Raw genomic sequence first — 24,544 nt, 5'->3', positions numbered from 1 at the left:
CTGGCGACGACCTCTACACGTGTGTCAACACCACACAGAAGATGAGGGCACGATTCCAGCGAGGGCGGGCAGGGCAGGGTGGGAACGGCAAAAGTTGACACACCTCTGTTCTGCTAAAAAGCATTCAGGGCAGTGTCATACCTGCACTCGCACCGGGCATAGTTTCCTTTAATAACACAGACATACTTTTTAATATCAAGAATAAAGTGTTGGAAGCTTGTCGGTCCTGGTAAGTTAACATTTTGAAATAGTTAAGGAAACAGCCAGTAGGGCACGTTTTGGTTGAGTTGAACATGTAACGTAATGACATATGTCGCTGTCGGATCTATTTTTAGTCTCATGCGGTTTGTCAGGTAGGCATAAAACAGAAAGCCTTTATCGTCATTGACGGCTAAATTGTTAGTTTTGCGCCACATATTTGTGCCCCGAGAGTTTGTCAGAAGGATTAGCTGGAATCAAACATGCTGACGTCAGCACCTTAAAAAACTAAGACGAGAAAGCATGAACCTAAAAAAAACAAAAACCTTTCACACTGGGGGGGATAAATTAAAAAACAAAAAAACTTAAAACCACAATGTAGACCGATTCTGGCCTCAATTAGCCGTGTGAAATTTAATGCGAAAGGAAGTGCGTGTGATTATTCTTTCAACGCCGTTGTTGACCTTGAGTGACTTAAAAGGTGCCTATAAATAAAATGAATTCTCAGAATTATTATTGCCAGAACCGTAACGATGGATTACCTTAAATCCAACATCCTGACGTTCGCACGCTCACTGCTTTCTGCCTTTGAAAAACAACAACGCATTACACTGCCCCCAGAAGGAGCAGTACAATATCCATTGAACTGAAGAACAAAACTGTCAAAAACAGTTCCATTTTTTTTTTTTTAAACAATCTATTTAATTATATCATTACTGCATGTTAAATACAATATTTTAGAGTGCTATTTAAAAAAAAAATTAAAACCACAATACATTCTTTTTGTCTTTATTAAAGAATGTTTTTAACCTCTTGGGTGCCTGTGGTCCTATTTTCCATTTGTGGGGCTAAATAGAAGAAGGAAGTCAATATTTTATATCTAATTTTTTTTTATTTTTATTTTTTTAAATTAATTAGAACTTGAATCGTTTTTGTGGAATGTGGGCCTATGAAGGGATTTTCTGCCGTTCGGCACTCTACTTGGCTGAGCTTGCACGTGTCGGTAATTTCATAGCAACGTCTGTGCAGGCGAAGGAAGTGCGAGCGATACTAATGAGCACGAGGCGATACCCACGATTGGAGGACACGCGGTGTCGATGAGCCCTATAAATAAGGCGGCCGGAAAGACACTGTGTTGCCGTCAAACCGGTCGGGCAGCTCGCTTTCGCGGCGTAATCACCTGGTTACGGAATCACAGAGAGATACAGCCTGGAAAAGGAGACGATGAGGGAAATTAGTGTGCCGCGTACTGGTTCGAATGGATGAATGAAATCGTTGCTTTGAAAATCAAATGTGGCCCTTGAGCACAAAACTCACGGGCATTAAGCATGACGGCGATATTGGAACTTTTGGAGTCATGCGTTCACACAAAACGTTAGCTGGACTCCAAATTGTTCCACTTTTGGAGGAGACTCAAAGACCCTTTAATAACCGCATGTAATGATGTTCTCATCCACAGTGAATTACACACGCAGGACAAAGAATGACCAACATCCGACGGTATTTTGTCAATGTGAGTCTCGTCACAGGCATGGGACTCTTTGTAAGAGATTGTGTACTCATTGACTCATTTGTCCGTTTCTTGCCTTTCCCAGCACCTGATCACCTTCTCGCTCCAGAAAGGAGACGTGAAGACCGTGGAAGAGGCCCAGTCTCGCCTCCTCCAGCTGGCTCGGGGCAACAAGTTGTGGAGCCAACAGATGCTGCTGGATGTCGGACAGGATGCCGTTTATCTCAGAGACATACAGACTAAGGCGGGTAGACGCGACGGATTCAAGTCTTGCTAAAATGGCATTTATGGGCTGCTGAGGCTCGCGGATTATCACGGGTGCCGGGCAGCTTTGGGGCACGTTTGTGGCCTCAGAAGCTCCTCAAACGGGCTCGGCTCCAGAGTCGGCGACAGCATAGGGGTGGGGGGGCTATAACGCCTGCTACATTTATTAAATGAATTAAACTAATTCACATAATTCACGTTATTGTTAGTGCGCTCTCATCTCAACGAGAAGGCCGCGCAGGGAATAAACGCAAGAAAATGGCCGATGATTACCGTTGTTGTTATGTTATGTTATGCAGGAGGAGCTGGAGAACTACTCCTTCAACTCCATTTTCCGCTGCGAGTCCATTCACTCCAAGGAGCTCTTCCCATCCCTCCTGCTCCTCGTGTGCCAAAGCGTCAACGAGAAGAAGCCGGACATTCTCTTCTTCAACTGTGAGAACACAAAGGTGAGTTCCGTCAAAGTGCCGCCATGTTTTTTTAAAAATGTTTTTTATTTATTTTTTTTACTTTTACTTTGTCATTCTCACAGGCAGAAGAAATGTGCGACATCATCACGCAGGCTGTTTCCAAGTCCAGCAAGAGTAAGAACATTCCCGACCCAATCAGGTACACTCGCTGCCCTATCTTAAAAAAAAAAAAAAAAAAGTAACCATTTGTTGTATTTTACAGTTATGCACGGATATAAATGCAATACTAACAGTAATACAGCAGATATGACAGCTTGTGACACAAATGACAAAAATGTCCCAAATCTTAAAATCCATTATTATTCCTCGTGAAGACAAGGCACATCTTTTATATTAGAAAAAAAAAAAAAAAAAAAAAAAAAAAAAAAAAAAAAGATTCGGTTTGATCCGGTTAGTGTACTGGCACTTGTAGGAGCTAATGTTGTGGTTACACTGTTCTTGGGTCAGTGAACAGCCGAGCCAAAACAATTCGCCTCCTGTTAGCCAGTTTGCTTTCCTGCCGCCATTATGCTGAATCAAAGCGGCGCCACAGTTGCTGTTGGCGTGCGTGCGTGCGTGCGTGCGTGCGCGAGAGGGAGGGCAGTGCAAACAGCTGACAGAGAACAACCTGTTCTACCGGTTCGCGCATAACATGAGAAGGTGTGACAGAGACAGCGCGGCCATTGTTGCAAAAGGCACAAAGTGCAGCGGCGGGATGACCTCGGAATAGTTTCGGGGGGCCTCGGCTTTTGGGATTACGGATCACCTGCTCTGAGAGCGTTTCAAAAGGACCAGCGCAGGGACCGCTAACGGAGTAAGAAATATGCGGAACTTCGAGGTTGGGAGATGTTCAAATGTTTTGTTTTGTTCATCTATGACAGGCAATACAATTAAATGTTCTTTCACTAGATGGCAGAAAGTTGAATTAAACCGGTTGCCATTCAGAGACCAGAAGGACTTTACAGTATATTTGCGAGTAAATTGAGACTTGATCATCATTATTTCGATATACTGGTAGATACTTTTTGCGACATTGTTGTTTGGTTGCGTGGGGTGCGATTTTTCAAATGGAAAATATGTGCCTCGGCTCAATAAAGGTTGGGAAACCCTACGTTAGAGCGGACAGTGAATCCCGATTTATCGCAGGGGATTTACGTTCCAGACAACCCGCAATAGGTGAAAATCCACGATTCAAAATATACGCTCTTGCCGCCTTTGCATGAAATTTACTCTAACGTTATTACAACCTCAATCTTTTATTTTAGTGCAAAGAAAGTAGACCGTGTTCCTCTCTCTCTCGCTCTGAAATTGTATTCTATAATCACCTTCTTTTTGCATCTGCAAGTGTATTTGATTGTTTATTTACAGCGTTCTTGCTTAGTGTGACGCCCTCGCATGCGGGAAAGGAGAGCCACAGTCGCCGGTAGTAAAAGTAAAAGTAAAAACAGTAAAAGACGCCGCGCACGCAGGAGCTGCTGTCGGCCGCAGCTCTCAGGCCGGAGCTCGCGCGCGTACTCGATAATCTCACACGCCGCCCCGCCAGGCCCCGCCTCTTAAAGGCACATGCACGTACACAGACGCTACGATACGTGTGGTAATTTCTTTACATGTTATGCTTGCGATTTGGATTTTTGTGCTACAATATGTTTATGATGTCCGTAAAATGGGTTTTAACAAGTTTGTGTGGAAAGGGTAGAACTAATTTGACCTATTGCGCGTGGATCTAGGACGCATCTCCCCCGCGATAAATGTTTTAAGTGTAGGGTTTCACAAAAAAAAATCGGAGCTATGTCGTAGCGGTGATAGGTGAACCGCAGGGGAATACAACTGTAAATATCATTTGCCCAAAAAAGCGTATGCCAAGTAACTTTGTCACGTTTTAGCCATCAGGCTAACGATGTACTATATGGCATATTGTATGTTCTGTTTTGTGTTTGCACGTATGCGAAAGTTCACACACAGTGCCGAGTCGGCAGCCGCCGCCATCGTCGTCGGCTTTTAACGTTGTGGAATATCCATCGTATGTCTTTCCCCGAAGGCTTTCCCAGAACGACGCAGACATGCTTGACCCCTACGGCATTCCGAGCCCCCCCATCCCGCACGCTCCCAACGCCCCGCCAGTCAACCCCCCGCCTTACCCGGGACTCAGAGGTAAGAAAGCGACTTTATTCGCACAGCTTTCCCGCGACTGAGCTCTCACCTCTCCCGCAACAGCCAACGGAGGACCTGACATCTCGTTACTTCGAGCCGAGAGAGAAGTGGTACGCCTCCCACCCTTTTCGGTCCGGTCTCGTCACCTGCAAGTCACGAGGAGAGTGTTAAAAGAGCAACTTCCTCTTCCTCAGGGCATTCTCAATCACTGCTTCGACGACATCGAGAGCTTCATGTCCAAACTGCAGCAGACCGCCGAGGCCGCCATCGTGCTCAACCAGAGGAAGAAGAAGAAGAAAACCAAAAAGCAGAGTGCTGAAGGTCAAATGAATTGCTAACACGTGCAAAAATATAGCTTTGCTATTTGCAGTGGTAGTTACTGCACTTATTCTGTTAAGTGAGTTCAGAGATTTGTTTCCAAATACATTATACACGTTTGAAGAGGATTGCTGAAAACATGCAAAGACTCCATTTTGGATTTTTTTTTTCTTTTTTTACCAATTCAGTATTCCTGATTTTTGGGATGTGGCTCCACAGGCGCTCTGTTGAATTAGTACTTCTATATTCTTTTTTTTTTTTAATGCAATCTCTACTCCGCCTAACGTACTTTTATAATTTCTTGTTATTTATTTCAACAGAGGATCTACTCACCATGAGGGCCAGGCCGCCACCCGAAGAGGAGTTTGTTGATATTTTCCAGAAATTCAAATATTGCTTCAGTCTGCTGGTCTGTATTCAACCACGTCACTTTTTCTAGTACTTTTGTTGTTGTCGTTGTTGTTTTGTTTTTGCTTGCTTCCTTATCGTAGATGTATTTACTACGTAGGCCCGTTTGAAATCAACCATAGCCAGTCCCTCCTCAGACGAGCTTGTTCATCATGTCTTCAAACCTCTGGATATGGCGAGTACATTTCAAATCGTCCACCTATCATTTTCAATCAATGTCGACAAAATTAAAATGCAGAACGTGATTGTATTAAAACAAATATTTAAAAAAAAAAAAAATACGTTTTTTATTTTAGTAAATATAATTTGCTGAATGTAATTTCAAATTACATTTTTTTTAATCTCCCACTGTACATAACGTGGTAAACTGTTTACAAAGGGGTCTGTTTACAAGTCTTTACAGCCACTGATATGTAACTGCACGTTTCTATTTATTTAATCATTGCAATTATGTTATTAATTCCTTTATAGTATACATCTTGCATCGGTTAATTGCAAAATATTTTAAACACACCAGGAATTTGCTTTTGGCTGTTTCTCTCGCTGCAGTCCTGTAGTAGTGTACATAGGGTGTACAGTACATACTGTATGTTATACAAGTATGATTAAAAAACAAAACATGACGTTTAAACAGATGTGCAAAAACAATAAGAAACCGTTTGTAGCTGGATATATGTAATATGGTCTCTCGGATCACGTTTATTGTGCAGTGTTATGCATATTCACGAAAATTGAGCGACTTTGAATCAATCACAATCGCGAACGCGTCAGACAACCACAGTTAGAGACCGGAGCAGGGGCGGCCATTTTAGCGCACAAAAAGTGACTTTTAATAAGTTTAAATGTGTTTAAAGTGTGTGGGAGGGATAAAAGTATATATAAAAAAGTTTTATGGATTTTCACCTGTTGTGGGTGGGTCTGGAATCCCCACTACAACAAACATTTGAATGAATCAATTTTAGGAAAAAAACATCTTCACGTAACAAATATTAGATTTACAGATATATTTATTCGTACCATGGCCAAACTTTTGAGTTGAAGTGATTCTTGTTTACTTTTTTTAATTTGTTGAACGGGTATATTCTGTCAGGAAATTACAATTGTATGTAAATAAAAAAATAAAATAAAAAAATCACTCAATGTATTTTTTTTCCATTATTTATAATAAACCAGCAAACCAAGTAGTGAATTAGATAAATAAAAATGCTTACATTTTATCTCAATCATTTTAAGGGGAGAAAATGGATAAATGAATATTTTCGGACTCCTAATGGTGCCCGCAAGGCCATACTTTCTCTATCCCTGATTTATGCCATTATATGCTAATGCTATATATTTAGCTTGTGGTATGAAAAGAGTGGTGTTGATGTGTGAGCCTCGCGTGTTGCTTATCAGAGCGGGCATGTGAACAGTGGTTTGTTTGTCTTATCTGGGTGTGTCCAGATGGTGAAGACGACAGGGGGCCCGGCTCTGGCGGCCTCCGTGTCCAGCCCCGCCCTGACCGACGCTGCCGTGTCCCTGCTGCAAGAGAACCTGACCGTGGACGAGAGGCAACTGTGGACGTCCCTGGGTCCCAACTGGACGCACGCTCGGTCGGTGACAGCCGTCGCTTGCGGTCGTCTGGGGGCGGCGGGGGCTGTCAAAAGTCATTTGGGGTGACAACAGGAGAAGGGAATTATTCATTTTGAGTTCGGGAATAGAAATACAGTGGTGCCTTGAGATACAAGTTTAATTTGTACTGTGACCACGGGTGTATCTCAAATCATCTTGTGCTACTCAAATTAATAGAAATGCCAATAATCTAGTCACTTTTTTTTTTTTTTTAATAGCACTCTATAATATTGTACTTTATAAAAACATACAGTAAGTTTTTGCTTCAATTCAATGGACATTGTGCTACTTCTCCTTGGCCACCCGAGTACAACATAATACAGATATACGGTTATAGGTGGAGACGGTCACAGATTCTTAGTAAACCGCAGTAATATTAGTCATTCTTCGCGGAGGATAAAGAATACATGCCTATGAGTATTGGTACATTATCGGTGTACGTGTTGCTCCACTGTGTTCAAATAACCGTTGCTTAAAGGGTTACGACACCGCGACATACATGCTATTCGTTAGCCTGTCTATGGCCTTTTGCATGTTTGTTAGCACTGAGCTAAGCAGACTTTCCTAAGGTAAAGCTATGTGGTCGTGGTTAAAAACATAATTCTTTTTGTTTTATGTTGTGTTTGACAGTAAACGTCAACTGGGAGTGACATTTAAAGGAGTTGAGGAATTTTTATCTTTTTGGGTGGGGCGGGGGGGGGGGGGGGGGGGGTACCAAACGGTACAGGCAAGTCGCAAATCCCAGACTTTGAAACACAAAGTCAAGTCACAAGTCCGAGACTTTGAAACAGGATGTGCGACCTGACTCGCGACTTGCCTGTCTGGACTCGGGACTCGACTCGGGACTTGAGGCCAAAAACTTGAGACAGACTTGGGACTTGCAAAGCGATGACTCGGTCCCACCTGCGCCGTCAGTAAACCCTGTTTAACGAGCCTCTCGTCTCCGTACGCCGTCAGCGCTGAGCTCCGAGGGCCGATTGCTCCGTACACGCCCGTGTTCCTAGATGGCTGGAAGCCCAACACCTTCCGGGCGGACGGGCAGGTTTGGGAGGATCCGGTCGAGTCACAGCACAAACACGAAGCCTTCCGGCTCAAACAAGAGGTACGGACGGAATGCCACGGAATAGTTGTGCGCATCGAGTTTCGAATACTTTGAGATTTTTTGTTTTTATTTCACTTTGACTTTCTTTTTTTCAAATTCAGTTCGTTGTTCTTAGAGCGTGTTTGCTGTTTTATTAGCTCATTTTAAATGCTGAGTTTTATTTTAGTTTATACTAATCTGTTTTTTTTTTGTTTTTTTTTATTAAAGTTTTTGTTGTACTAAAGAAGCTTGTTAACTTCTAACAAATTTAGAAAACTGGACATGACTGTACAGATAGCGGGTATTAATAATTTGAGGTAAGAAAGAAAATAATAAAAAATAAGTTGTTTGTGTGTGTCCTGTTTTTGACAGCAGCAGCAGCAGCAGTTCAACAGCCACATTGGTGATGAAATGTAAGTCCTGTTTTAAAGCACTGGTTCTGTACCGGGGTCCGCAAAATAATTTCATATTTATTACAAAAAAAAAAAAAAAGTCTAAACCTACATATGGGAACAGGCAGTAGCGGAACCTAACAACTCTTAACAAGTTCCCACACACCGAAACTTATTCAAACACACTTTTTAAACAGTAAAAAAATAAATAAACCCACACCATAGCGTGGGATTACTGTCCTCGTGTTGTTGTAATGTCAGCATGTCTCCCCCTCCTCCCTCTCACAGAGACACAGGAGACCCAGAATCTGACAAAGTCTACAGCTGCAGTTACGACTTCATTGCCAGGAACAACACGGAGCTATCTGTGCAACAAGGGGAGACGCTCGAGGTGCTTGGAACAGTGGTGCTTTTCGTACAGTATCAAACATTTGTACAATTGTGATACGATAGTGATGTAATCAAGAGGTGGATTAAGGCCCAGGTACCAAATGTGCGGGCCGCCATTGACTTTGCTACGATACTCACCGGGGGGGGGGGGGGGGGGGGGGCATTTCCTGTCTGGAGGTTCCATTTCCTGTTTGTGTGCGACAGGTGCTCGAGTCATCCAAGCGCTGGTGGAAGTGTCGCAATCGGTTCAACCAGGTAGGCTTTGTTCCCTTCAACATCCTGGAGCCCGTCACTCACGTGGAGAGTCCCGTCACCAGCCGGCCCCCCGTTGTAAGGCGTGCACAAAACGCGCATCATCACTCCGTCTGTGTTCCGAATCGCTACCTAGCTACTACAGTATATCAGGGCTACACAAAAAGAAATCCTAAAAGGCTGCAAAAATTGTTTGGAATAAGTCAAAGGTCGATTCATCGAGATTGGTTAGGTCACGAGATTTTAAAATAACCAAATACAGATCGATAGCTAACAAAAACATGACTAATGATAAAGGAGACTATGAAGTTATAAACATTTACACAGTTAACATACCACTTCCTGTATTAATGCTCTTAATCTGAAAGACAAAGTGTGCCACTTCCGGGGGCAGAAATTGCTTGCTTAGCGATCGACACGCCCAACATTCACTATAATAAACATCACATAAAACGCTCAAACCACACTTTCAGGTGCAACAAGCTAATGGCGTGTGTTGCGACTCACTTTGTCATTGACGCACACAGCCCAACTCAATTTATAATCGACACCGTCTGAGTCACAACCCTGTTTCCTGTGCTGCCTATCGAGTACCCCTGCTCTATATAGTGCCCTATATAATAAGTTCGCCATTTTGTAGCAGACGGATTTTTGTGGATTCTTTTGGGAAACTGTATAGTCCACTATTAAAAAAAAAACTCTCTCTATAGTGATTAAGGACAATGAGTGAATGATTCCGAACAGGGCCGCTACCATCCCTGACAGGACATCTTACCCGATGTTTCTTTCCTCCCGCAGGCTCCGGCCCCGCCTCCCCTCGCCAAGACTTTCACCCCGGTTGCACCCAGCTTGCCCCCCCTGCGCCAGAACCCTTCAGTCCAACGCGTCCCGCACAGCGTGCCCACCTACAACCAGCATGCACCTGCAACAGAGGACAACGATAGAGGTAGACGCCGAGGGAGGTCGTGTAACAAATCCGTGGTTCAGATCAGCTCGATTGCTTCTGGGGGTGACGTGACAAATTGTATTTGTATACAACACTTGCAGTCATGTTGGTCAACGACGAGCTGCTCCAGAGGCTGACCAACGGAAAAGCCACCAACAGCAAGCCTCTGATCATCCCTCGATCTACAGAAACCTCTCTGCCTCTCGACTACCATTCCAGCCCAGCGGAGGTGGCGAGGTGGCTGGCGGGGAAAGGCTTCAGTGAATCGTGAGTCAACACTCGGGCTTGAACGCAACTCACATGCAAAATTTGACTGCACTTAGGGGCCTTTCCTCAAAGTCCATGCTGGTGTCAAAGCTGTAACAGATTTGCTTTGGCGCCATCTGGTGGCCACTTCAATAAACTCGGACAATTCCGAAGTCGCAGCTTACCTGTGTTCTTGTGCCCCGCCCCCTCAGGACGGTGACGTGTTTGGGGGTCCTGACGGGCGCTCAGCTCTTCTCCCTCAGCAAGGACGAGCTGCGAGAAGTTGTCCCGGACGAAGGCGCTCGGGTGTACAGCCAGATGGCGGTGCAGCAAGCACTGTTGGAGGTCAGCCCTAACGAACTCTCGGCACAATTCAAAGTCCATTTTTTGGGTCCTCATCGGTTCTTTTGTTATTCCGCAGGACGCTCAGAGGGCCACAGAGCTGGAGGCTGTCATGGAGAGACAGAAAATGAAGGTGGATCTGAAATTGGAGAGCAGCACATTGTGAGCAGATGCATCACAGATGGACTATCTAGCGATATTATACAGAAAGATAATATATACGGTACTTATCTGAAAATAGTGTGCAGCCATGATGTAAGCTTCCGTCTGTGAGGATCACTGTGCCGGTTGTCACTTGGAGTTCACTTTCGTATTTAACGCAAGCATGCGCCGTTAATTTATAGTTCTCACGTGGATTTCACCATCAATTGACAGTAATATTCAGTAAATGGGAAAAAAATACAACGGTATTTGAATACAGCACCTCTACCACACAAAGGCTTACCATGCAAGAAATGACCAACAGGCAATAAAGTCTTTAATATGGTTTAATTGAGAATAATATTTTTTTTTTTTTTTCCAATATGAATTCCAGCGGAACCAAAAATCGACACCTTCACACATGTAAAGCGACGCAGCCGTTACAATCTGTTTGCACGTAATTCAGGTCATCATGTAGTTTTTTTTTTTTTTTTTTTAATGGCATTGTACAACTTTTCAATTGCCAAAACTAACTCAAATGAACTTTCTTTAAATGGTGAACATTTATATGCTTTTTTTTTTCCCCCCACTCAATCAACAAAACGTGATAGATAACACAACGCAAACATTTCCAACTTTTTTTTCTACTAGACTTCACATTTCATTTTACCCTCACTACATACTGGCCGCGGAGAGGAAAAAAATAAAAATAAAATGGGTTGGACGAGAAAACATGGTGGACATGTGGAGGGCCTTGAAGAACTAACACTCGCAAATTCTGCATGAGGGTTCCTAAGACTTTGGAAGGGCACTGATCAAACCAAGAACAGGAAACCAAAACTAATTCCAGACACACTCCAAAGTCTGTATAATAAAAGAATATTCACAAATGTATGGTCTTTCTGTTTATTTGATAAAGAAAGGCCACCAAATCACCGAGGATGAAAGTTGGCTTGAAATTCTGTTGATTCCTAACGACTGAATCAGATTTGGGTCTCATTAAAGTCAAAGGAAGGAAAAGCAAGGAGGTTTACGGGGGACTATGTGGAACAAGATGGTGACCGTTGTGTGGGACGGACGTTGGCCTTCACGGGTCTTCTCTGTCGTCTGCCCTGCGAGAGTCCGACCTGCCGTTGACGCCGTCTCGCCGCTCGCGCCCCTGCGACTCGTCTCTGGACGAGCGCTCGCGGTCTCTGGATGACCTGGGCCCAAAGTCACACACGCGCAGGATTTAAGCAGTTGGCCGGTTCGTCTGCGTGCGAGCGTTTGGCTGCGAGTTGCGGCCCTCGGTGACAGCACCAATCCCAAAACACTAAGTGGCAGTTCATCCCCGCTTATTCAAGAATTCTATGGCTTTAAAAAAACATTTTTTTTATATTTTATTTCAGCGCAATTATAAAGGCCATCAATTAGCCGTGGATTTTAGCGGCGGTCCACTGTAATCCAAATTTTGATGCCAATATTTTCCCTTTTACAGCAAACCAATATCTGCTCCCAATATCGGTTATCGGCCTCCTTGACAACTAAGAATTGATATCCGCCCTCAAACAACCATACGGGTGTATCGCTAGCGTACTTGTGTCTGGAGCTCTGCTCGTGGCTGTGACGGTGGCCTCGGCTTCGGGAGCGGGACCTCTGTCGTCTCTTCCGGTCTCTGGATCGGGAGCGCGAGCGGCGCTTGTCTCGTGACGAGGAGCGAGAGCGGCGCCTCCTTCGGTCACGAGAACGAGACCTAAAAATAAGGCGTGGTGTTACAGGCCGCTGGGAACGTCCGGGCGTAAAAGGTTGAAGTAGGAGTAGCGGGGCGTTCGTCAAGTTTCTTACCTTTTACGCTCTCTGCTTGGGGATCTTGTTCTGTGAAGAGAATAGATGACTGTTAAAAACAATAAACAATATGACCAAGCTTCTCCCGTATCGTGATACGACACACGACAAGGGTTAACGGTTAGTCACAACACAAAGATCACTCCCTCACCGTTTTTTCATCTTTTCCTCCTTCTCCCTTTCTTCCCGTCTCTTGAGACGCTCCTGGTTGCGTTTCTCCTGCTTGTCCACAACCGTTTTCTGACGGCAACAAAAAGTCGTTGCTTGATTAACGAGACTGCGCCAGGAAGGGCTCTTTGGTAACGTGGCGAGCGTATACCGCACACACTTTTAGTTGGTCCAGCTTCTCTCTGATCTGGATGAAGCCCAGGTGGAGTTTGCCTCCGAAGTGGTCGGCCAAACGGCGGTCGTTGTCGTGGAGACCCAGGTAAGCGGAGCACACCTCGCAAACGCGCAGTTTCTGCTGCTGGAAACTGGAGGCCGGCATGGAGTTTCTGTATTCCTCCTGGAAGAACACGCAAAGATGAGAAGATGGAAGCGTTACGATCAAGTTGAACAGGAAGACCAGCTGAGTCTGCAGGTGGAAGAACATTTAGCATACGCAAAAAACTGCACAAAGTGCGGCCCGCTGTGTTGTCCTCTGAATACAAACGTTGTTTACATTTAAAAAAAAAATTGCATTAATTGAACCATTTTTTTTGCTAAAATAAGTTATATTTATTTGTATTCCTTTATTAATTTAATAATCAATTGGTTAACTATTAACATAAGTAAAAAAAAATGAAAATGTGAAAAACATTGAACTTAAAAATCTGTATTAAAATAGAAATATAAAATGAGAATTAATCATTAAAACATTACAAAACCTTATCAAACAAATGATTTATAATAAATAGAATACAAATACTAATCAAACGAACAACTACAAGTAAATGCATTTAGTTTTTAATTGATAAACAATTTTGACTGATTATTATCAAATTAACTAAAACTACAAAAAGAGAGAATAAATTACTATTTTGTTATTAAAAGAAACAAATTCACCCCTTTTTTTTTTTTTTTTTTTTTTAAATCTCATCTATCATCCATTTTTAAACATCAAATATGGCCCAGGCCCTCAAAAGTTTGCTGGAACGCTGCTCCGAGCGCTTCGGCCTCACCTCTGCATCCTTCTTCCTGCTGCGGACCTTCTCCACTTCCTGCAGAACCTTCTGGGATTCCTCCACGTTTCCCTCAGCTCCGAGTTGCTCAGCCTTGGCCAGGAGCTTCCCGATTTCCTCGTTCAGCTCGTGCACCTTCTCCGCCTGCAGCGTGGATTCAACACTCTTATTTGCTGCCCGGGGGGCGGGACCAATAAAATCCGACACTACACCACTTGTATTTATGTGTTGTTGTTTTTTTTATTATAAACAAACCTTGGCCGCCACTTCGGCACTGATCTCTTCTTGAGTCTCCGCCAAGCGCTTCTTGGCCAGTTCCGTCCTGCGGTCGCAGTCGGCGATGAATGACTCCAAGTGATCGACCGCCTTTGGAAGGAGGAGAGTAACAAGCCAGCGACATTAAAAATAATAATAAATAAATAACAAACAAAAAAAAAAAAAAAAAAAAAAAGACTTCTGTGCAGAGTGGCGGTTTTAACTGGCGTTTTGACTTTGGTCACGCTGGCGTATTTTGCCTCGCCGAAACATCACTTACGTCGAGCTCAAAAAACAGGTCTCTCTCCTTGGAGGCAATTTCATAGTCTGCTCGGAGTGCCAGGTCGTGGATCTTGGTGCACTCTCCCAGGTCCATGCGCTGCCAAGCAAAAACACACAAGGACACTTGAATGCTGCAGATAGAATATACTGACAAAATAAATAAATCAAGGTTTATCACATCACTCCTGTTTTAACTTCTCTTCACTGGCTCCCAGTTAAAACAAACAATTGTTTTGAAAAGAAAGTAGGATAAAGTATATATGCCCGTGAGTATTGTGATATTTGTTTTCAAACATCCGTTATTACACCGCCAAACTGATGCTACTCATTAGCTCACCGATGGCAAACTTATATTGTATGTTAGCAGTAAGCAAGCGGGCATTCAAAGTGATGTGGCTGTTTAAATAACAAAAAGTAACTCTTTTTTGATGATTAGTTCGAAAACCAACTCGGATTGGCAAGAAACAGGTGAAGTCTCTTTTCTGTAAAATATTTCACTATCTGCCAAACTGTTACTGTGAAGTGAGTTGAGTTTGCAGCCACAATCTAATCTGCGGATCGAATTCCCCCCCCCCCCTCTAAAAATGTGTTGAGTCAAGGTACACTGTCCTGCGTTGACACTTACGGTTCCAGACAGGATGTCGTGCGGACAGCAGTCGAGAAGATGACTTTTGCAGACTCGCTCGTCCGAGTACTTGACCCTCTGCCGCGTCTCGTCCCCTGAAACAGTCCAAAAGGTGTCCAGTGAGAAAGACCTCACGTATTAGTCAGCCAGGGCGAGGATTCAGCTTTTGACTTATCGGACTGCCGTTTTACAGTACAACAAAGTGTCGCACCAGATCACAATAGCGGCACTCAAACAGTCCGAGACCTTGTTAAAGAGTGGGATTAAAAAAACAAACAAAAAAAACAACAACAACAAAAAGAAATCATCTTGGTCATTAGCCTGTCATAGGAACTATTCGGAAACAAACTTTGCCTGTGTTGGCATGAGTGTGAAGTTACACGAGGCAACGCGTGGCCTCATTGTGTGACTTACCCAGGCCTCAATGACATTAGGACACTAAGCAGAGCCTCAACTCTCAGTTTAGCTTGTTTTAAGGCTCAGTGTCCACAATGCTATGTTTTAGATGGCACGTCAACTAGTGATGCACCGAAATGAAAATTCTTGGCCCAAAACGAGGAACCCGAGGCCAAAAGCCGAGAGAAATTACTCTGCTAATTATGAATAAAATTGCATTTATGGCTATGACCGCAGAGCTGCCAACCTATAGAAATTCAACCCAGAACAACAGGAATTGTCCCATTCTTTGAAAATTATGTCACGAACATTAACGCGGGACAGTTACTGCAGTACATATCTCAAGTGATGTAGCACACTAGCGATGATGTATGAATTCATTTCTAGCATGACTTACTCCTTTAACAGTATTTTCTCTCCAGACACTTATTAAATTGCTTCAGCATTTTGCTCTTCAAAGCTGCTTCGCAACAACGTGGTTCCAGCCAGACATACGTGACAAGTTAACTATATCCCCAATCACTTACTTTGGTCTTTTGCAACTGGATGTTACGATAGTTTAGCAATTAGCATGACATCTTCGCCTTTCTCCTGTTAATTACTCCTCGTCGACCTTTTGCAGTAAAGACGCTTGTCAGAAGTGTAACTTGTTCCCTGGCATGGAGGCCATGATTAGTGGCTTGTGCTGCATCGATACCGGACGCGAAGCAAACGTTCGCCTCCGCGGCTCGCCGTCGTGTTTAGCCACGTTAGCCGTAGAGGCGCAAAATAGCGTGCAAGCAAGCATCCCTCCTTAGTACACGAACAGAGGAAAACAGGAAGGTTGGGCGACTGTGGACGCACCGTTAAAAAAAAAATATATAGTGTACACAACCGGTTTTTGCTTGCATCACAACAACATCCTGTTTCGGCCGTTTTAGTTTGGTGGCAAAAGTCATTCAGTCCGAAACAGAAAATGCTCTTTTGAGCCAATTTGTTGAAATTTTCCGGTGGCCAAAAATTCGGTGCATCACTACCGTCGACACATAAGGTTAAAAACGCTAAATCAATCGGGCCAAGCCATTTACAGACATGAAACATTGACAGAAAGTAGGTTTTATACACACTGCGATCTGCACCACATACTGTACCCTTCTGCTTCTTCAAGCCCTCAGCTGCAGAATTTTAAACCGGCTGTGGGAAAGTAAAAATTGGAACGGTTTTCTTGCCAAACCTGCGTAAGAAGTTGGGAGTCATACAAGAGTCAGATCGAAAAATGATGTGCGTAAAGTGTGTCTCGTCTGGAGAAAGAAAAAAAAAAAAAAAGAAAAATAAGACGTCTACTGGTATGCTGAGCAGTGTTTTGTGTTCATTCAGCGCGACCAGATGTCTTTAGCAGCTTAGCACTACTCCAAATTGCATATCTTTAAAAAAATTAAAAAATTAAAAAATTAATGAAATGAAAAAACAGGCTACAATGACTTCCGAAAAGCAAACATACTGTTTGGATATTGATCATAACAGCTTTAAAAATTATGTGTGACTCACGGCTCGATGAACATGAGGCTTTTCTGCAACTCCTTTGCAGATTGATGTAGGCTGGCAAAGATACACTGAACCTTAATGAATAAAATAAAGGGGCCACAATTGTTCAGTTTGTATGCAACATATGCATGGGAAGAATTTGCTGATAATTTCATCACACGCACACACACAGTCACTCACACTTATGAGGATGATCCACAAGTTACTGTTCAGATGAACCTCATTTTTAACAGGGCAGCCTAGCAATATGCTTTCTGCCTCCTTTAAGACTCAATTAATTTCTGTTAATGTTTGTATCCAAAATGGCTGAAAGCTCTTTTCAATTTTAGACTTGCATACAGTATAGAAACTATACCTATAGATGTACCGACACCTGTATCGGTGTCGATACTGTACACGTCTGCAAAATTAATGTCCCATTATTGATGGGATGGACTTTTTAAATCAAGATAATCGATTAATTGAAAAAAAAAAAAAAAAAAGATCCAACAGATTCATCAATTCTCAAAGTAATAGTTAGTTGCAGTTGTAATTCCAATTTTCAGTACTTCTTGCGCAGGTTGTTGTTCCCGAACAAAAGCGTGTGCTTTTTAGGTTTAATCTGAAGCCATATACTTATCGTAAACTTTATGTGACAAGTGGATAATGTAAAAAAAAAAAAATATATATATAATAATAATAATCACATTTTCATGATTCAGCATAAGCGATAGCTAGCTGACGTTTAACTGCGTTTTATCGTCTGTCTGTCGGCATATGTGCGCCGAATGACGGCGACATATAAACCCAAGTAAAAAACTATTTAGATAGAATTTAAATATTTGTATCCATATTTCTGGCAGCATTACAAGTGATCGCTATTGAGTGCGGTCGCGCTTTACTGTTAGCCACCTTAAGCTATAAAAAAAAAAAAAAACATTACAAAATTCAAATTAAAAAAAATACAAAAAAGGAAATAAGACGGTTATTAGCGGCCCATTTCGTTTCACTTGAACAACCCAATGGATACAAACATTAAACCGTGGCGTTGTACGCAAATATATTGATATGAAGTGAGCCCTCGTTTGCATTCACGCAGGCCTGTCCATCACACGCCAACAAGCCTGCCTCAACACTGGCTCCATCTTGGCTAGCGAGCTAAAGCTAGCTGGGCTAGCGAGCAAACAGCGACTCACCGTCCCTCGCCGTCCCCATCAGCTGGTCGAGCAAAGCTCTCATTTGAGCTTGGGCGGACATTGGAGCGGCCTCTTTCGTCGATGCTGCTGTTATAAAAGTAAGCGGCAGGAAAAAAAAAAATAGGAGTTCCGGATTATTTGTACGATTGAAAAATAAGGCAGAGCATCGCCAATTTCAGACGTTCACTAGTCGTCGTCTTTTTTTTTTTTTTTTTTTTTTTTTTAGGGGAAATTACGTCGAACCCAACTGCAAAGTTCCGTTTCACTACTTAACGGAGCGGCGAGCTTTCCGAAATGGACCAATCAAAAACGTTCGAGAAAATGCCTATTACCCAATCAGAGCGGAGCTTCTTGAGTCTCGGTGCACTTATACCAAATCAGAGCGGAGCTTTATGACACTTCTTTGTCCCACATTTTGTCTCTCAGGCAACACCTTTAAACTACGTATGTCGATTAATCGTGTAATGTGATTTCCTAGAAAATGCTACTTTACGCGAGGCAATGATTACGATTGAGGCTCGTACATTATAATGAATCATAAAGCATTCGAACTTCTTTACACAAGAAGCACTACCTGTGAGGTAAAGTGGGTAAAAATATTTTTGGGCACCTTGATTTTATTTATCCCCCCCCGCACTGTCTGCGTTCGGGAACCCAGCGTACATTTTTTTTTGTTTAACTTTTTAGTTAAACATTCGCGAAAAACGACTCTTTGAGGGTGAGTAAAAAACCATGTCAATTTTAAGTCAAATTACGTTGAAACGACGCAGCCTTTCGTGTCAATTGGTATTGCAGCTGTCGCGGGGGTCGGTGGGTGGGCGGGCTTTGGCCCTCATATGCTCAACAAGTTAGCCAACTGTATAAATGTGAACTTTTCCCAAATTAAAAACGCCCCAAAACAAGTGTGACGACCGTGCATTCGATGATTTATCACCATAGGAGCTAAGCTACTAACCCAGGTACACCGAATGTTTATATGCCACGAACAGCCTGTGGGTGTAAACAACAAATAACAGGTTGAGCTAGTCATAGTTTGTTGTTGTGCTGAGAAATCTCTGGAGTGACCGTTGGCTTGCATCAATAGGCCCGCGTTTACAAAGGTGCATGCAGCAGAAAGAGCTGGAAATCACACACAGAAAATACAGTTGGTTATTTTTGATGGGTGCGTTAATGCTGTGCCACAGATTGGAGTCAATTGAATGTTTGTCTCGTGTCGAGCAGAGTTGTGCAGCGATGCGCTAAGAGAACGATGGAGACCACGGACTGTCCCACCGAGGGTGAGCCCCTGAAGAGCGGCGAGGACGGAGGTGAGACGGGACCGGCACCGCCGGCGACAGAACTGAAGAGAGGCTGCAAGGAAGTGCTGGGACTTTCCAAACTGACCCACTGGCGGACGGCGGTCTTCTTCCTCTCCTTGTTCCTCTGCCTCACCGTGGTCTTCGCATTCTCCTTCATCATCCCCTGTCCTGTCAGACCGCAGTATATTGCTTCTTGGAACAGGACATTCTCAGGAGCGAGTGTGTATTAATATATATTTTTTTCCTAATCGCTTGATAACAATCTGGGATTGAATGTGACTCTTATTTTTGTTTGCCACAGAAACCTATGACTTTTTAGCAATTGAAGATGCGAGTAAAGACAAGGTGATGGATGTCCTGCTTGTGGTCAAGGACACAGAAGCCAGTGTGAACAATACATGTGGAAATGCAGGTAAGATGGACTACGCGACTGAAATGAAGATTTCCAAAAGAAGAGAAATGAGAAAAGGAGCCGTGTCGGTGTGTTTTTGCCAGGTCTGCCGTCGCCATGCGTGTTCATGTTGGCCGTGGACGGGACGGACGGAGAAACCCTGTGGGAGCGTCCGCTGGATCCTGACTTCCACTGGGCTCAGTGTGGCCTGGACACAAGCACGGGGCAGAAATGGGACTGTCTGCTCTTCCATTCGGACCAACTGTCAGCTCTAGACAAATCTAACGGTAATGACGAACTTTAGACATCCGACACAATCTTGATTCGGAATAGTAATGTTTGAATTTTTTTGAATTCTGCGGTGGCCCAAGTCCAAATCAACTGTCTGTTGTAGGTCAACGTAATTTTAAAATCTTATGTCAGACCTGATCGTGTGTGTCGTCAGGTGAGGTCAGGTGGCAGCGGCCTCAGCCTCCTGGCCTCCACAGCAGCGTGCCCGTGCTCAGTGTCCCGGATCTGGATGGGGACAAGGTCAGCGACGTGGCCTTGGTGGCCTCTGATAGCGTGCAGGTAAACAATATTACGCTCACCAGCCACAACATACAGCAGCTATTTCAAAATAGAGACGTATACAAGTCTGGGGAAAAAAATGAAGAGATCCGGAAACATTTGTTTTGACCAAAATCAGAGAAACTTAACATTTAAACTAGATACATGGCCAACTACACTGATGCGCTGACAGACGTCACTTACCAGGCCCAGCCCCGCCTTTTAAAAAGTCACAGATGCTACACTATAGAATGTGAGGGTAGCAACCTAAAGTGGAGAACTGTTTAATTAAACACAAAATCAATTTTTATCGATTACTCCGTTGATTGGTATCGTAATCGGTAGAATACTCTGCTCTAAAAATGTGTGATAGCTGCAGCCATACTTTTGTACAAGCTAAATGTTCTTCCACCTCGTAGACTCAGCTGGTGTTCCTCTCGGGGGGGACGGGCATCCAGATTGGATCCACGGTGGCTCTAAACGCCACACAAACCGCCGGTCATCTTCTCCATACGACCGGGGAGGGCGCGCAGTACCTGCTGCTGCAAAAAGGTCAGTGAATACAGCGAACCCCGCCCACTCGCGGTTTGCTTTTCCCAAATTCCCCTCTGCGAAACCTATCATCAGCTATTTGCTGAAGAACACATCTCGTGATCTTTATGCTCATTCTCTATCGCTCGAAAATGCCACAAAATGCCAACAAAACCCAATAAGCAAAGCAGCAGTTCGTCTCAAGGATGTACTTTTGTTTTTTAAAATGCATGGCAGGGCTCAGTCCCGATCCCCAACTAATAGTTTCACAGCTTTACTGTAAGTTTTACACATTTGGGTTTTTATCCTGGTTGTAGTTTTGCAGTGGTGTGGAACTGGACTACACATTTCTAATATTTTGGCAACCCGAACGTCGCTGAATATTTTCCAGACACTGGCTTGTATGGACTGGCCCTGTGGAGGATTGCAGCCGAAGCCAAAGAAGGGCTGCAGGCGGGCCTCAAGAAGCCTAAACAAATGGAGAGAAAAGCCGCGGCCACATCTGGATTGGTACCAGTTTACGAGTAAGCCCGCCGTTTGCCGCCACTTCGCGTCTGCGTTCTAACTTGAGCCCGATGTTTATGCGGATGCTTGCAGGTCTGACTCGTTGAGGCGCGTGGTGAGAACAGACAAGGATCAGACGTCCAACTTGATGCTGGTTACAGGCAGCGAGGTGGTTTTAATAGACGGAAAGACATTCCAGCCCCTGTGGACGTTCAATACCACCACGGTCTTCAGGTAACTATTTTGTATTCATATTCAGTACGATACGCTAACAAACATGATATTAGGTACACCTGCACCTCGTCTGAAGCCATAGCTTCACCTAAAGGAACCTGTGGTCAAAGGGGCCAAAGGTCAAAGTGTGTATGTGCAATCCCTCTCGTGGAATGAAAAAGAATTCCTAAATTTAATGTTCAAACTGCATTTGTGCTGCAATTTTAAAGTGGTTCAAACTTTTAATTATTTTATTTTATTAATTAGTATGGTACACTTCTGTTGTATTTAACTTTTAAGTACAACATCCCTATCATTAGCTATTCGCTCCAAAAACTCCTTCCATATTTTTTTGTTTTTGTGATTTTTCTGCTCTTTCTGTAACATTCTAAGATGCCACCAAAGCCTTAGCTAATAGGAAAGTGGTAATTGGTGTCATGGAAGTATGTTCAAGTGATACATCTCAACTGAAAGCTTAAGATCTTTGTGTGTTGGGGAGGAGCTACGCTTAGCCTGGGTTGTTAGCAGAAGTTACAGATAGTTTTCGCTGCATTTGTATGTTTTTGCTCTGCTGAGTGGCTATTAGAAAGCACATTTTGTTTCTAAATCAAATCACCGGTAATCCATATATTTTAAGTTTAATGTAAGAAATTTGAAATGATTGATCCTAGTTTGTGGTATATTTACAATTAAATTAAATAGGGGATATTAAATATATTAGTGGGGGCATCAATGTATGTTAATATTTCCTCTCATGTCATTCATTTAGGGAGCCCGCCTTTGGTCACTTCAACAAAGATGGCGTACTTGATGTTGTGCTTGAGGAGGATATGGACAACTCAACCAAGAGGGTAAGTTGTCAGTTTATTTTTGTTTTTGATTTGGAATAGTGTTTCCAGCTTCATTAACACTCCCGCTATATCATTGATTTTTATTTTTTTTTTAAAAGCATTTTATGGGTTTTTAACAATATACAGGCAAGTCCAAAACTGGAGTTTCGCACCTTTTGTGTTTTCTCAGGAACATGTTGGGCAACACTGGGGTTTACTGGAAGAGATGCAGCATAATTGATTCATTAATTAATTGTATTGCACAGCTCTATTCGTGACCTTTTAAAAATGAAGAACATTTAAATCTGATCTTTTTTTTTCCACCAGATACCAATCAGCTGAAATTTACTTCATCGGATCGGGGCAACCCTAGTATTAATGTACAAATGTGTTTAAAGCGTGCCGTAGAGGTGAAACTATATATATTAAAATATGTATATATGGTCTCTTTAAGGTTGCGGGTTTTCATCTATCGCAGGAGGTTCACTACAACTCTAATGCTTGCGTTTTGCCCGCAGGTGTTGATTGTCGACGGGAAGTCCGGTGCTGTGCTGTGGAATGTGGACCTTCTCTCCAGTGCCAACACGCCTCGACCCACCTCCGTGCACACCGCCAACTCCATCTCCATCTTTGTGTTCTGGGGGCTGCTTCCCCAGCAGCGCAACTCCTCCGTAAGTCTATTCTCACACATACTGCTCGCTGTGGATCGTAAGAAGTCTGAATGGAGTGTCTTCCCTCAGGTACCGTCAGCTGGTGAACGTCGTTCTTACATGCTGCACCCTCTCTACTCTAACGTGCTCCTCCAGTCTGAAAACGTCATGGACCACATCATTACATTTAAAGGTACCGCGTTTCCCCTGCATCAGTGTTTTTTTGTTTTTTTTCAGGTTAGTAAGTTTAGGTACCAATGTAATTGCCTTTATTAATAAACACAGTCAAGTACATTTATTCTATGAGATAAAGCAATGGCCTGACTAAATGAAACTCCTCTGCTCAGTTGGCGCCAAAGTAGTAGTTTGTATATGAGACATGGCTATGGCCTGCCTGCAAAAAAATGCGGGGGTTCACGGTACAGTATTTGTTTTTGGAACATATACACTGTTATTCGCTAAAAATAATCAGTCACATTTGTTATTTTTTTTACTCGGGCCATAGAAATAACATCGCTTTGATGCTGTCTGCTTGCATCTTGGTGCCAAGGAAATCTTTTTAATTGATTTGAGAGCTTTAATTAGACAAAGTAGTTCACCAATATTGGGTGGATTTGGAAGAGTTGACCGTTGTGAGCCCAGATTAGCGGTTTTGTGATTTCCGTCGTAGCTACGTTGATGGAGAGAGGACGCCACGCGGCCTTCATCCTGCTGACGGGTCCCGGCACCGAGGACACGGAAGGCACGGTGGTCCTCAGCAAGTGGAAGCTGAAGCACGACGTGCCTCAGAGCACGGTGCGCCCCATCGGCGACGGCAAGTCCTCCGACACGGAAAACGACATCAAAGAGGCCTTCAACAGGCTGCGCTTCAGCGATAATTGAACGAACCTTCCACCGGTCGCTCGGTTCGGACTTGCTTGCTCTTTTCTGTTCATTCCCGCTGTGTCAAGGGTTTGATTTCAGGCTGTGCCTTTTTTTCCAAGTTTGTAAAGTATTGATGATGCAGTGAGTTCTTGCAGTGTGGTTGTAGAGCATTATTAATCAGATTTACAGTATATTTGTGACTTATCCATAGGATATTTTTTTGGGCTGTATATTAGTGAAAATGTGTTGCTTTCAGGGGAGCTGGGGTTTCTCAATTTGTTCAATATTAAAATATTTTTTAAACATCTGGGACTATTTTATACCTCTAATTAACTCAATCTACTGCCACTCAACTTTCAATCGCTCATAGTTGTAAAATAAAGACGCTCACATTTTTTTTCATACATTTAGTACGACTTTGGTAGGACACGATTATACACTTAAATGTTAAAACGTATAATGGTGCCAACTCTTATCTCCAAGCATGTTTCCCCATTGAAACAAATGCAAATGCCATGGAAGTGTTCCAGACCCACAAAAACCCCAAAAAACTTGGTTAATAAGAAAAATAGTTATTGCATTAGCATTATACTTTATAAAAATACAATAACAAAACTAAAAAAAAGTATACGCCCATATACCACACTTTGATGACAAAATGCAGTAGACAACTATGTCAACTAAAATGCTTTAGCCGTTTTTTTTTGTGGAGGATAGACATATGCTTGTAAGAATTATATTATGTCTACTGCGAGAATATGTAAGAGTCTGAGA

The 24,544-nt window shown here is 43.2% G+C and overlaps 3 protein-coding genes and 1 long non-coding RNA gene across 13 annotated transcripts; 2 read left to right on the top strand and 2 right to left on the bottom strand.

The window, feature by feature from the left end:
• Positions 1 to 99: 99 nt before the first annotated feature.
• LOC133469780 (epidermal growth factor receptor kinase substrate 8-like protein 1) lies at positions 100 to 11,050 on the top strand. 2 transcript variants are annotated; one of them, XM_061757296.1, is made up of 19 exons: positions 100 to 229; positions 1,658 to 1,711; positions 1,794 to 1,952; positions 2,272 to 2,421; positions 2,505 to 2,581; positions 4,460 to 4,572; positions 4,636 to 4,682; positions 4,767 to 4,893; positions 5,211 to 5,299; positions 5,399 to 5,473; positions 6,742 to 6,890; positions 7,867 to 8,011; positions 8,366 to 8,403; positions 8,671 to 8,773; positions 8,977 to 9,102; positions 9,823 to 9,970; positions 10,072 to 10,237; positions 10,429 to 10,561; positions 10,638 to 11,050. In XM_061757296.1, the coding sequence occupies exons 2-19, from the start codon at positions 1,682 to 1,684 to the stop codon at positions 10,722 to 10,724; spliced, it is 1,962 nt and encodes a 653-aa protein (XP_061613280.1). In that variant the 5' UTR covers positions 100 to 229; positions 1,658 to 1,681; the 3' UTR covers positions 10,725 to 11,050. The 2 variants fall into 2 exon arrangements, with proteins under 2 accessions (XP_061613280.1, XP_061613278.1); XM_061757294.1 differs by having other exon boundaries at positions 101 to 229; positions 8,363 to 8,403.
• On the bottom strand, positions 231 to 4,824 carry LOC133469813 (uncharacterized). 2 transcript variants are annotated; one of them, XR_009785789.1, is made up of 4 exons: positions 4,622 to 4,824; positions 2,489 to 2,599; positions 2,246 to 2,405; positions 231 to 1,407 (listed from the first exon to the last, which is right to left on the bottom strand). It is a non-coding gene; the product is annotated as an uncharacterized LOC133469813 (long non-coding RNA). The 2 variants fall into 2 exon arrangements; XR_009785788.1 differs by lacking the exon at positions 231 to 1,407 and having other exon boundaries at positions 1,950 to 2,405.
• On the bottom strand, positions 11,029 to 18,156 carry luc7l (LUC7-like (S. cerevisiae)). 3 transcript variants are annotated; one of them, XM_061757339.1, is made up of 11 exons: positions 17,941 to 18,135; positions 16,769 to 16,839; positions 14,846 to 16,521; positions 14,219 to 14,317; positions 13,939 to 14,049; positions 13,684 to 13,827; positions 12,852 to 13,028; positions 12,675 to 12,763; positions 12,524 to 12,553; positions 12,276 to 12,431; positions 11,029 to 11,901 (listed from the first exon to the last, which is right to left on the bottom strand). In XM_061757339.1, exons 4-11 carry the CDS (start codon positions 14,312 to 14,314, stop codon positions 11,787 to 11,789), a joined length of 918 nt encoding a protein of 305 aa, XP_061613323.1. In that variant the 5' UTR covers positions 14,315 to 14,317; positions 14,846 to 16,521; positions 16,769 to 16,839; positions 17,941 to 18,135; the 3' UTR covers positions 11,029 to 11,786. The 3 variants fall into 3 exon arrangements, with proteins under 3 accessions (XP_061613323.1, XP_061613324.1, XP_061613322.1); XM_061757340.1 differs by having other exon boundaries at positions 14,846 to 14,940; XM_061757338.1 differs by lacking the exon at positions 16,769 to 16,839 and having other exon boundaries at positions 14,846 to 14,940; positions 17,941 to 18,156.
• fam234a (family with sequence similarity 234 member A) lies at positions 17,916 to 24,075 on the top strand. 6 transcript variants are annotated; one of them, XM_061757309.1, is made up of 12 exons: positions 17,916 to 18,038; positions 19,162 to 19,457; positions 19,540 to 19,650; positions 19,734 to 19,916; positions 20,075 to 20,199; positions 20,598 to 20,730; positions 21,101 to 21,233; positions 21,307 to 21,447; positions 22,196 to 22,277; positions 22,775 to 22,927; positions 22,997 to 23,099; positions 23,577 to 24,075. In XM_061757309.1, the coding sequence occupies exons 2-12, from the start codon at positions 19,190 to 19,192 to the stop codon at positions 23,786 to 23,788; spliced, it is 1,644 nt and encodes a 547-aa protein (XP_061613293.1). In that variant the 5' UTR covers positions 17,916 to 18,038; positions 19,162 to 19,189; the 3' UTR covers positions 23,789 to 24,075. The 6 variants fall into 6 exon arrangements, with proteins under 6 accessions (XP_061613293.1, XP_061613291.1, XP_061613290.1 ...); XM_061757307.1 differs by lacking the exon at positions 17,916 to 18,038 and adding an exon at positions 18,329 to 18,521; XM_061757306.1 differs by lacking the exon at positions 17,916 to 18,038 and adding an exon at positions 18,329 to 18,658.
• The last annotated feature ends 469 nt before the right edge of the window (positions 24,076 to 24,544 follow it).

This window comes from Phyllopteryx taeniolatus, chromosome 19, assembly GCF_024500385.1.
Source record: "Phyllopteryx taeniolatus isolate TA_2022b chromosome 19, UOR_Ptae_1.2, whole genome shotgun sequence".
Taxonomy (NCBI): domain Eukaryota; kingdom Metazoa; phylum Chordata; class Actinopteri; order Syngnathiformes; family Syngnathidae; genus Phyllopteryx; species Phyllopteryx taeniolatus.
Note: the sequence above shows the minus strand (reverse complement) of the source record. Positions and strands in the feature narration are given on the sequence as shown.